The sequence below is a fragment of the Ipomoea nil genome, unplaced genomic scaffold (assembly GCF_001879475.1).
Source record: "Ipomoea nil cultivar Tokyo-kokei standard unplaced genomic scaffold, Asagao_1.1 scaffold2921, whole genome shotgun sequence".
Classification (NCBI taxonomy): domain Eukaryota; kingdom Viridiplantae; phylum Streptophyta; class Magnoliopsida; order Solanales; family Convolvulaceae; genus Ipomoea; species Ipomoea nil.
This window is the reverse complement of record NW_017619349.1, coordinates 283,692-296,534: the sequence shown is the minus strand read 5'-3', so window position 1 is coordinate 296,534 and position 12,843 is coordinate 283,692. Positions and strand designations below refer to the sequence as shown.

Below are 12,843 nucleotides of genomic sequence, written 5' to 3'. Positions count from 1 at the left end.
TGAAGATAACCAGCTCTTAGGTGCCAAAATTTCAATTTTAGAACGGCCCACAACACATACCAGAGGTGAAACATGCAGTTCTTTCGGATTCTAGTGTACAAAAATGTTGGTGCCCCATGATCACTTTAAGAAATTTTCTATCTCGAATATCTTAAAACGTGCACCAAGGCCAAACTGCAGTTCTGCAAAATCTTTAACATCCAACCCTCATATCCACTATGGAACTTCTTCATGAATCATGAGATAATCCTAATCTTAGACAAGAATTTTTGACATTCAGGAATAGACGAAGTGCTTACGGTCATATAGCTACCCAAAACCAGGCAGATTACCATAAATTTCTCTTCAATTTGGATAAACATTCGACACCAAACTACCATAAACACGAAGTCAACAAGCATTAGTATTTTGTCCAGTCATCTTAATTCTTAAATGCCAGAATTGTTGTGATCAGGGACGGAGCCAGAAAATTTGAGTTGGGGGCTGGTGTAGTAGAGAAAATTTACAATGTTAGTCGACATTATAATTAACCGCACCATATTATTATATATACCATACATTATTGTGATTATTATTGATAATGATTTCTAATTATACTATGTGTAATAAAGTATGAAATACATTATATGAGTACGATCGACACATGTGTCGATCATTACTTTAGAAATTTTTCACATAACACAAAATATAATAATAACAATAACAACAACAACAACAACAACAACAACAACAACATTTATTTAAATATAGATTGTCACTTAACATCAAATAAAAAATTTTGTCACCAAAATTTTTCATAATTAACTTATATTCATTTTACTAGTTAACTGAATATTTCAAAATTTGAGAGATAAGACAAAAATTAAGACGAATTAAATAATCAATATTATTTTTTGCCAATTTCAAAACTAATCATTTAAACTAGCAAATGTACATCATAAAAATGTAAATAAAGGATTAAAACACACAATAAATCACTAATTAATTAATCAACATATATAACTAATAAAATCAAAGCATATATCTCAAATTTGGAGAGTTTTTAAATTAAAATGTATACTTGATGCCAATCATTATTAAAATCTTGATAAAACAAATAAGATAATAAAGAAAAATGGCCACTTTAATTATTTGATTTATTTCTTTTTATTTAATGAATTTTGAACTTTAATATATATTTTGAGTTCATTTAATATCAACATAATAGATTATTTTTAAAAAAAAAAATAGAGGGGAACCAAAAGTGTATTTTATTCCTACTATATCAATATATAATATATATTTAGGAAAAAATTTAGGGTGAGGATAGGCCGATAGGGGTGGGGGCAGGGCCCCCTAACCCCAAAGGTAGTTCTGTCCCTGGTTGTGATCACTAATCAGTAACGAATGGAATTATGATTATGCAATGCAGAAACACGAAACAAACTAAGGAAGAAGACGATAGATGCTTACCGTGCAAAGCATTGTATAAGCTCCCATTATGGATAAAATCTGTAATTAGCAATTTTTCATCACTGGCATAAATAAGCTTTAAGTCTAACACTCTAACAATGTTGGGGTGTTGGACTCTACCAATGGCCTCAACTGCGGCTTCAAATTCCCTAAAACTCAAGTGGGAATCTCCCTCGCTTAGGCATCTCACTGCCACCACGGTGGCGCCGCCGCCGCCGGTCACGGCGAAGCCCACCACCACTTTATACACTATACCACTCCTGCTCTTTCCTACTACGTATGCTGACGCCCTCAATAAATCCTATATTTTCAAAGAGAATCATTCGTCGAGAACTGAGTATTTATATTTTTGCCCCTCTTCGGTCTTGTGCGCTTCTGTTGTGTCCAGGTTTTGTTTCTCCAGTTTTTCTTCAACGGAATTCCATTTTTTCCGGTATGCCCATACTGAAGCGAACACCACTCTGATCACCACCGAGACGCCGGAAATTAAAGAAACCGCACCGGACCCGGGCAGGGCCGGATTTTAGGTTTTTGGGGCCCTGTTCTGGTAAATAACTGAGGCCCAAGTTTCGAACCTTTAACCTCCCAGTAAAAATACAATAAATACACATTGCTATCATCTCTTCATAGAACCTTTTAAGTTTAATTGAAAACTTTTAATTTTTATATCTAAACTAGCTCAGTAAATATTAAATATTGGACCTCTAAAATTTGGGGCCCCTCTAAAACTGGGGGCCCTGTGCGGTAGCCCAGCTTGCACAGCCTAAAATCCGGCCCTGGACCCGGGTCTCGCTTTACCTCTCTCTCCAAACCCGTTTGATGAAAAGGTTGGATCTTTCGGAGCTTCTTGATTCGGGAAAATTCTAGGGTTTTGAGCTTCTGGCTCCGGACATTGGGTCTCCAATGGGAACCCACTGTGGCGTTGAAGAGATGAGCAGGAATGAGGTTGGAGAAGTTGTTGTCCGAGAGACTAACGGAAGGTTGAAGAGATGAGCAGGAATGAGGAATGGCTGAAAATGACTACCAAAGAATTATATATGTCAAATGAACTTTCTGCCCCTGCTTTTGACGGTTTAGACGGCAGAAACTAACGGAAGGATGATAATAGGTCAGTTTTCGCAACTCGGAAGACCACGAATGGTAATTACGGAAGTTAGGGACTATAGGTAGTGAAACCACCAAACTTGAGGGACCTTGACTGGTATTTACTCAATCTTTTGTTAACTTTAATTTGTTTATATAGTTCATTGAAAACTGGATAATTTTCACTTTAGTTTGTATGGTCTCTAGTAATGCATGCCAATAGCTTATTTACTTTGTAGAAAAAATGGACAATTTCACTACATAACCAAAGTAACCAAATGTACAGTTTTATTGCCAAATAAGTATTACGGGTTAAGAGTTATCGTTCCGCTGCGGATTGACGCTATGACACGTACTTGTTCAATTAGCTAACTTTTAGACACTAAAGCTTTAAACCCATAAGAATCCAAGCACACTCAGAAACATAGATTGATAAATCAACACTAATTAACACACTAAAAATATGAAACAAATAAACACTTTCAAGCATTACAGTTAGCTTAACAACTCTTCAATTTTCAGCTCTTTTTTGAGCTTTCAGCTAGGTTTGCCAAACATAGCCTAATAAAAAAAAGAGTTGAAAAAATAATAAAAATTAAAAATTAAAAAATTGACATGAGTTCAATTTTGTATACACTAATTTAATTATTATAAAAATATAAAAAAAGTCTATCATCATTATTTTTGTTGTTGTTGTTGTTATTATTATTATTATTATTATTATTATTATTATTTCAAAAATTATTATTATTAATTATTATTATTATTATTATTATTATTATTATTATTATTATTATTATTTCAAAAATTATTATTATTAATTATTATTATTATTATTATTATTATTATTATTATTATTATTATTATTATTATTATTATTATTATTATTATTATTATTATTATTATTATTATACTCTTTTGGTCATTTTACATGTTAACCGCTAATCTAAACAGCTAATTTTACCTAACATCTTTTTACAAACCGCTGATACAATCTGCTGGTCAAACCCGCTATTTGCTAACCGCTAATATAATTCGCAAACGCTAACGGCTAACCGCTAATTGCCAAACAAGGCCATAATCCGCTAACGCTAACCGCTAATTGCTAATTGTCAAACAAGGACATTGCGAGGTAATTCTCACTTCAATTTGTTGTGTGATTTGAATACTCTCTTTGTCCAAATCCCTCAAGTAGTTAATACGATTGGCTTTATTAATTATAATTTTTTTATTTTTTCATGGTATTAATAAAATACTTGGTAAATAAATATATAGCATTATTTTGTATTTTAACTTTGATATTTAATTAAAAAATAGTGCACAAAAAAGATAATAGACAATGTAGTGAATATAATCAATTGATGAATTTGAATGTAATGAATTTTTACATTGGAAAAATATAAAGACAATATAACTAATAAAATTATTTCTCTTAATTAATTTATTGATAATGAATAATTTTTTTTAATAAAGACATTGTAGGGACAATGTAGCAATATAATCAATTGATGAATTTGAATGTAAAGAATTTTGATATTTGAGAAAAATAAAGACAATATAACTAATCCAATTATTTCTCTTATTTAATTTATTGATAATGAATATTTTTTTAATAAAGACATTGTAGACACATAATTCTAAATTAAAGAAATGCATATGTATTTTTTTTTTTAGCTACTAAATTATTATTTAATTTAATAAGAGTAAAATAGAGTACTAATTATGTCAACTTTGATTTGGATGAGGTTCGAACCTAAGACCTTTGTTATTGAAATCAATGAGTAAGTTAACGGTGAACTAATAGAAGTTAACGAAAAAGATAATATTTAACGGAAAAGTTAACGGATAATCATATTCATTAAGGATAAATTAGGAAATCATAAGGAAAAATTAAAATCTAATCAATCTGAGCCATTCATTTGATTAAAAAATTTGACCGCCATTTTTTCTACCCATTATAGGCCTAACTCTCTTGGGCTCTTATTAGTATAGTAGACTAGTTTTTTACGCGCATTGCGCGATTGGGATAATGCCCAATGTTTTTTTTTTTTTTTTAAATAAGTACTTTAAGGTATATCAAGACAAGATTATATTGAAATTGTTCATGCATAGATAATTGAATGTTAAATTTGTGTATTTAAATAGGCAATTCTAAGTTTACAAATGCAAGATAATATAGTCAATATTGATTATAATTGTCAATAAAATAATTGTATAGGTATGGTTGAAATCAAATACGGGACATAAGGGAGAGCAAATAAAAATTAGGGTATAAAATATTAAAATTAGGGTATAAAATATTAAATATATACTAATATTGAAGAGCTAACGGCTGATTGTCAAACAAGGACACTTCAATTTGTTGTGTAATTTGAATACTCTTTTTGTCAATAAATCGCCCAAATAGTTAATATGATTGGCTTAATTATATATATTTTTTTAATTTTTTCAAATATCTTTTTATCAACCGTTGATATAATTCGCTCGTCAAATTCGCTAATATAGGCCTTGTTTGGTTAATAGCGGATCCACCATTTTGACGTTTTGACTTCAGTCAAAACGCCAAAAACCATGTTTGGTTACTCAGCGATTTGGAGCAGCGGTTTGCTCCAAACCGCTGAAATCCCAAACGCGGAGCAGCATTTGGGGTTGGAGTTTTGGGGAAGGAAAATTCTTCCCCAAAAACACCCTCCATTTTTATTTTTATTTTATAAAAAAAAATTAAAAAAAAATTACACTAATCCGTAAGAAGCCTCAGGCTTCTCTTCTCTTGCCCATCCGATGTGGGATGGGCAAGAGAAACTAATTGGCGTTGAGCTCCCTTTTATAAGGGAGCTCAACACCATTTATTTTCTAAAACTTTAGATGTGGGATTTTTATCCCACATCATTTTTGTTTTTTTTTTCTTATTATTATTATTATTATTATTATTATTATTATTATTATTATTATTATTATTATTATTTCAAAAATTATTATTATTATTATTATACTCTTTTGGTCATTTTACATGTTAACCGCTAATCTAAACAGCTAATTTTACCTAACATCTTTTTACAAACCGCTGATATAATCTGCTGGTCAAACCCGCTATTTGCTAACCGCTAATACAATCCGCAAACGCTAACCGCTAACCGCTAATTGCCAAACAAGGCCATAATCCGCTAACGCTAACCGCTAATTGCTAATTGTTAAACAAGGACATTGCGAGGTAATTCTCACTTCAATTTGTTTTGTGATTTGAATACTCTCTTTGTCCAAATCCCTCAAGTAGTTAATACGATTGGCTTTATTAATTATAATTTTTTAATTTTTTCATGGTATTAATAAAATACTTGGTAAATAAAAAGCTTTTTTTGTTTGACGACCCAATTGCACAAATACTAATAGTTCGATAGCCTATTTAACAATTTTTCCTTCACATTATTACACAACATAATTTTTATTCCCATTATAACCTTCCCAATATTTATTTTATTTAGTAGATAGTAGATTTAAGAATCAATGGCATCGTTATATATAACCAATTCATTCATTATAAGATTAAAGAAAATAATAATAATTCAATTATAGATTCTAATTTAGAGCAACTCAAGATGTGATCCTATTGTGCCAACACGTGGGTTAAGGCAAGGGGATCCTTTGTCCCCATATCTATTCATTATTTGCGTAGAAGGTTTGTCCCTATTGCTACAGCAGGCGCATAATGTGGGGTCATTACATGGATGCAGGGTAGCCAGAGGTGCCCCCAATCTCTCACTTATTCTTTGCAGATGACAACCTCTTATTCTTTAAAGCTAATGTGGAGGAAGCAGGTGAAATCAAAAGGTGCCTATCTGTGTACGAGGACCTGTCAGGGCAGGCAGTAAACTATCATAAGTCAAGCATATGTTATAGCAGGAACACAAGTATGACTGATAGGGAAAATGTGGCTCAGATTCTGGGAGTGACACAGGCCCTGAATTTTGGCAAATATTTGGGACTCCCCTCGTTTGTTGGAAGACACAAGAAAGCAGTTTTTGCATATATTGAGGACAAAATCCGCCAAAGGATTGGGTCATGAAATAAAAAACTGCTGACACAGGCAGGTAAGGAAATTCTGTTGAAAACAGTAGCACAATCTATGCCTACATTTTCGATGAGTGTTTTTTTGCTGCCTATATCTGTGTGTACGACAATAGAGAGAACTATGAATCGATATTGGTGGGATTCTGGAACTGACAGGCGAATACATTGGAAGGCTTGTGATAAGTTGTGTATCCCGAACAAATACGGAGGATTGGGTTTTAAGGACTTACGTGCGTTTAATCTAGCAATGCTGGGAAAACGGGCATGGCGGATGTTGACTAAACCTGAATCTTTAGTGGCTCGTGTGTATAAGGCCCGATATTTCCCTAGGGGATCTTTTTTTGATGCACAGATAGGAAATAATCCCAGTTTCTGCTGGCGAAGTATTATGGCAGCAAAAAGTATAGTTTGCAGTGGGGTAAGGCGCAGAATTGGTAACGGGGAGTCTCACTCATATGGGCTTACCCCTGGTTACAAGATGACCATGACCCTATGATACAAACAGAAATGCTAGCACAGCTGCAGGAAGCCAGAGTGGCAGGTTTGATTGATCAACAAACTGGCACATGGGATCCCTCAATTTTAACAGATTTATTCCAACCCAATGATGTGGAGAATATTATGAAAATACCTGTATCCCCGGATTATGATGACACTTGGTACTGGCATGGAGACCCAAGGGGAATATATTCTGTTAAAAATGGGTACAGGAGAATTGTTGGAAATTATCAAGAGAATAATGGGACATTTGCAAAATGGTTGAACCTTTGGAAGCTCAAAATCCCCCCAAAATGGAAAATGTTCCTCTGGAGAGCCATTAGTGATATTTTGCATACCACAACCAACTTACTTATAAAGAGAGTGGATGTGGATCCACATTGTGCCATGTGTGGAGTAGTTCAAGAACACACAATGCATGCCCTAGTGTTGTGTGAATTTGCAAAGAACATTTGGGGACAATCCAACCTTACGATCCCCAACATTGACACAAATATTTTTCATGCTTGATTTGGTGAACTTTTAAATGTTCTAGACTCTGATGGAATATTATATGCAGCAGCAATCCTTTACAATATATGGAGAGCAAGGAATATGGCGGTTTGGGAAGCAAAGTTACCACGGCCGACCACCATACTCAAGATCGCTGCTGCAGCCAAGGAATCGTGGACCCGGGCGCATCCACCACCCGTAGCCCGTGCTGCCCCACTGCCCACCGAGCCACCTTTGGTGCAGGAGGACGCCGAGCAGAACCATGCCGAGCCACACGCTGCCGAGCCGCAGTATGGACCGCCCAAGAGAATTTGTTATGTCGACGCGGGATTCTTGCCAGAGACAGGCCAAGCTGCGGGTGGAGCTGTTCTAGTAGACACGAATGGAGCTTATGTTTTGGCTCATGCCGGACCACTTCGGAATTGTACCTCGCCCCTTATGGCCGAGGCATTAGCATGCAAGGAGGCACTATCATGGTTGAAGGATCGGGGAGAACAAATTGTCGAGATATACACGGATTGTCTAACGCTACACCGCTATCTTACCACACCAACCGTTGCGTTGCGTACGTACCTAGGCTATGCCATTGACAACTGCAGGCTGACTGCATATTTATTTTAGTCTTGTTCGTTTCATTTAATTCCTAGATTAGACAATTATTTAGCTCATGCTTTAGCTATTACGGCTTATCAGCAACCAGCTGCTATGTATTGGGATTTGCTCCCACCAGATATTATTTCGACCTATTTTTAATATAACACCATATAATTTTCAAAAAAAAAAAAAAAAAGATTCTAATTTAGAGCAACTCATATTTTTTTACCAAAATTTTACAAATATTTATATTTATTTTTCTTTCAAAATTACGTATAGAGTTTACCATATATTTATTAAGATGAAAATTAAAAAATTAAAAATTAAAAATTAATAGGTGGTATTACTAGGGCCCATGGCCCACGACCGACCTGGCAGTCGAGCACGGCAAATTATTGTGTGGACCATGGTCCACACAATGTTATGTGTACCATAACAAAAAGTACATTTTTAATATACTGAATGTACATTATTTTTATATTTAATATACGTTATACATACAATAAAATGTACACTCAGAACAAAAATAACGTTCATCCCTTTAATACAATGTACATTATTTTTGTATTGAATGTACATTACTTTTATACTGAATGTACATTATTTTACAGTAGATAAAATATGGTCCACACAATAATGATTGGTCTGGCACGAGGCAAATTATGCTGTGGAATCGTGTCCACCTTGCAAGTGGACACGATTCTAGAGTTGTTCATAATTATAAATATATAGTTCAAAAATTATGAATATATAATTCTATAATTATAAATATAGAGTTGTGAACATAATTATGAATATATAGTTCTGTAATTATGAATATAAAGTCAATAATTGTGAATATGAAGTTCAAAAATTATGAATATATACCTTTATAATTATGAACATATAGTTCAGTAATTATGAACATAGGGTTCTATAATTGTAAATATAGAGTTCAACAATTATGAATATGAAATTCAAAAATTATGAATATATAGCTTTATAATTATAAACATATAGTTAAGTAATTATGAATATAGAACCGTGTTCACCTTGCAAGGTGGACACGATTCCACAGTATAACGATTGCTTGCATAGTGGCATGAGAAGGAATAAGTAACTTGGGAAAATCACAGCTGTGTGGACCACAGTTCAAAACGATGTCGTTGAATTTTATGAGTTAGAATAATATACATTATGAGTTAAAGTTAATTTCAGCAATGGTCCTCCGACTATTGCGATTTTCCAAAATTAGTCCTCGACTTTTAATTTGGACGAAAAAGACACTTGACTTTCTAATTTGTTCCAGCAATAGTCCTTTCGTTATCCATCCGTCTCTTAACCGTTAGTTTAGGGGCCAACATGGTCTTTTCATTTGCTTGCTCTCTTCTTCCTCATTTTCGTCAGTATATGTACGTATTTGACGCAGAGAAGCAATAGGAAGAACTCCATTGTTACTCTGATCTGGCATGGTAGCAGATTGAACAATCAAAAGCTTCTGCTCTCTTGGCAACTGATAAGTGCATATTTGTTCATATTTATACAATATTTCTTCCTCATATTTAACCTTGTTCTGCTTATGAAGTGTCACAATGATGTTCAAAATTAGGGGTGGGCGTCGGTTCGGTTCGGGTGATACCCGAATTTTATTTCGGATATCCGCAAATTTCGAGTGATGTTTTCGACACCCGATATCCGAACAAAATTTAATTCGAATATGTTCGATTCAGGTAAAATTATTTCGGGTTAGTTTGGATATACCCAAAATATTGTTTTATCAATTTTGAAAATTTTTAATAATTTTATTATTTATATTTTTTCATATAGTATCAAAATAAAAATAAGACAAATACTAATAATTAACCATTAGACTTTTAAAAATTAATATATTATTAATTATGAAATACATTTAAAACTATATATATATATATATATATATATATATATATATATATATATATATATATAAAATAAAATTTCGGTTAGTTTAGGTTTCGGATCGGGTGTGGATAGAATTTTTAACACTCGATCCCTATAACTATTTGGATTCACCCAAAATTTAAAATTCAGTTCGGATTTCGGGTGTTAGTTCATAATCCGAATTACACCCACCCCTATTCAAAATGATCCTTAATTATTTTATTCATTTGATCAATTAGGCACAATTCATTATCTTTGAGTAGAAATGAAGGAGTTTGGATCATTTTGGATGCATTTGGAGTCAAGGGGAGCCAATGTGAAACTAAAGAGATGGATGCAACACTTTCTAAGGAGCCAAAAAGAGTGGTGTTTTCAATGGTGTTGATCATATGGACAAATTAAAGTATTAAACCAAAACAAAAGTGGAACAAGTGTCAACACTCTGAAATTTTCGCATAGATTGGCCACTATTATTTATTCAGCCCATATCTCGGTCTAGAAGTATCTAAATTAAGTGATTCTTGTTCCATTGGAAAGAAGACTCAAAGGGATACAATTCTTATAAAGACATCAAAACCTAAAAAGGAAGCCACAGTGGTAAAAATCATCTTTGAAGTTGAAGTTCAAAACTTACAGTCCAAAACCGACCACTGTTCAGTATTTTGACTGTATCTTCGCCTAGGAAAGTCCAAATGAAGTGACTCTTGCGCCATTGGAAAGAAGACTCAAAGGGATATAACTTTCATGAAAAACATAATTCCAAAATCTGATGTTTTGAAGGCCAAAAGACACGGCCAAGTTCACGGCCGTGTATTATTATTGCGTGATTTCCAGTAGCTACTGCCCTGAAGAGCAGTTTTTGGACACCGCCGTGCCCAGAGGCGGACCTACAGTGGGGGCAGTGGGGTCAACTGCCCCCACTCACCCCACCCCCACCCCTTATGTAACCCTTGTATGTATATGTGTATATATAGTACAAGTTTTAGTATTAGTATTATAAAATAGAGAAATTTTAGCAAAGTGTGGCTTGGCCTAGTTGGCTGAGCGCGTAGTTGGCTAAAATGTAGGCTAGGGTTCAATTCTCCTCTATCTATTGTCAACTTTCTTATTAACACTACCTTTTCACATTTTCACTATTATTAATAGTACGCATTGCTTCAACAGAATAATATAATCTTCATTTATATATTAATAATGAGATGAGATGTGTAATTTATAATGGATCTTTTATTCAAATTATTTTATGAAATTGATTATGTTCATATTTTGTTATGAATATTTTTCTTTTATTCAAATTATTTTATGAAATTGATTACCCCAACCCGACAGAGCACAGAGAAGCCCCCCTCACTTTGAGTGGTTGCCTCGATCCCTGATCATTCTTCCAAAGTTTCACCTCTATGACCAGTTGAGCTACCCATGCGGGTTCATTTTCACTATTATTAATAGTACATATTGTTTCAACACAATAATATAATATTCATTTATATATTAATAATGATATGAGATGTGTAATTTATAATGGATCTTTTATTCAAATTATTTTATCAAATTGATTATATTCATATTTTGTTATGAATATTTTTATAATGTTTTGGTGTGTTTTATAATTTTCTTATATCCAACATTATTTATGGATATACTTTTTAAGTGTTTCATTTTTTTTCTAATTATCAATTTTGCTAATGTTTTGCCCCCGCTGGAAAAAATTCCTGGGTCCGCCACTGGCCGTGCCACTTGCACTTTGTTCATATTTAACACCCTTTTCACTCATTTTATCTCGGTTTTGACCCATGGTTGAGCCCTAGTTTCTCTCCTTCACTTCCTATCATATTTTAGTGTTAGATTAGGCTTAGATTTAGGTTCTATAACATTTTGGAAGCTTGTAATCTTGGATTCCAACATTTCAAGATTATTCTCCAATTTTCAATACATAAGTTCTTCTACCTTTTATCTCTTTCTTTTGCAAGATTTATGTTTATTACTTGTGTTTTTGTGTTCTTTATGTTATTTAATCATGAGTAGTTAGTTTATGGACTTGAGTTAGGATTGTATTATCTATCTTGATGCTTAATTTGTGATTATTGCAAAAAGGGGAAGAATTCTAACCTAGGGTTCTTGAGTTTATGAAGGATTTGTGTTTGTATATTGTTAATGTTTGGTGTACAAAATTCATTAGCATGTTTTGGATTCTTGGCCTCAATGAGAGTTGGGTCAAGATTCCAAGTCACTCCTTGCATAAACCCGATTTATTCCTACGAAAATAGGGGAAATTGGGGGCTTTGATGTTTTGTGTGCTTGAAGAACTTGGAGTTGATGCATCATGAGAGTGAGACAATTCCTTGTTCATCCTTGTTTATTGATCACGAGAATGAATTTTAGACTAGGATTCCTACGTTCATCCTCTCAATTCCTTGGTTGTGTGATTTTTCCCAATCTTTAGGTTGTGCTATGCATCTAGATGATAATGCTCCCTAGCTTAAGTCATATTTCTTTATTTTGTGTTTATATATTGTTAATATGTGTTTGTGCTATCTCGTTTAATTACCATTTCTTTAAACTTCTTGTTGCTTAGCTTCTTGTTCATTTCTTGTGCTAGTGTCTAATTTCTTGTGATTACATATTGCGTGTCATATCCCACAGAACCCTGAGGACGACATTTCACACCCGTACACTCACCATCACTCATTTTTGCTACAATCAGCTAAACTAATTCTTCCAAGCCCTATAATTCCAACAGTTTTGCCACTAAACTGC

The 12,843-nt window shown here is 33.5% G+C and overlaps 1 protein-coding gene across 1 annotated transcript; it reads left to right on the top strand.

Annotated features, from left to right (window-relative positions):
• Positions 1-7,110: 7,110 nt before the first annotated feature.
• On the top strand, positions 7,111-8,214 carry LOC109160795. The gene is made up of 2 exons (XM_019309039.1): positions 7,111-7,483; positions 7,637-8,214. Exons 1-2 carry the CDS (start codon positions 7,111-7,113, stop codon positions 8,212-8,214), a joined length of 951 nt encoding a protein of 316 aa, XP_019164584.1.
• The last annotated feature ends 4,629 nt before the right edge of the window (positions 8,215-12,843 follow it).

Bases quoted from the DNA above. Each gene is read 5' to 3' on its own strand.
- LOC109160795 (XM_019309039.1), top strand. From the start codon at position 7,111: ATGCTAGCACAGCTGCAGGAAGCCAGAGTGGCAGGTTTGATTGATCAA. The intron at 7,484-7,636 runs GTGCCATGTGTG...TAAATGTTCTAG, and splicing joins AGTGGATGTGGATCCACATT to ACTCTGATGGAATATTATAT.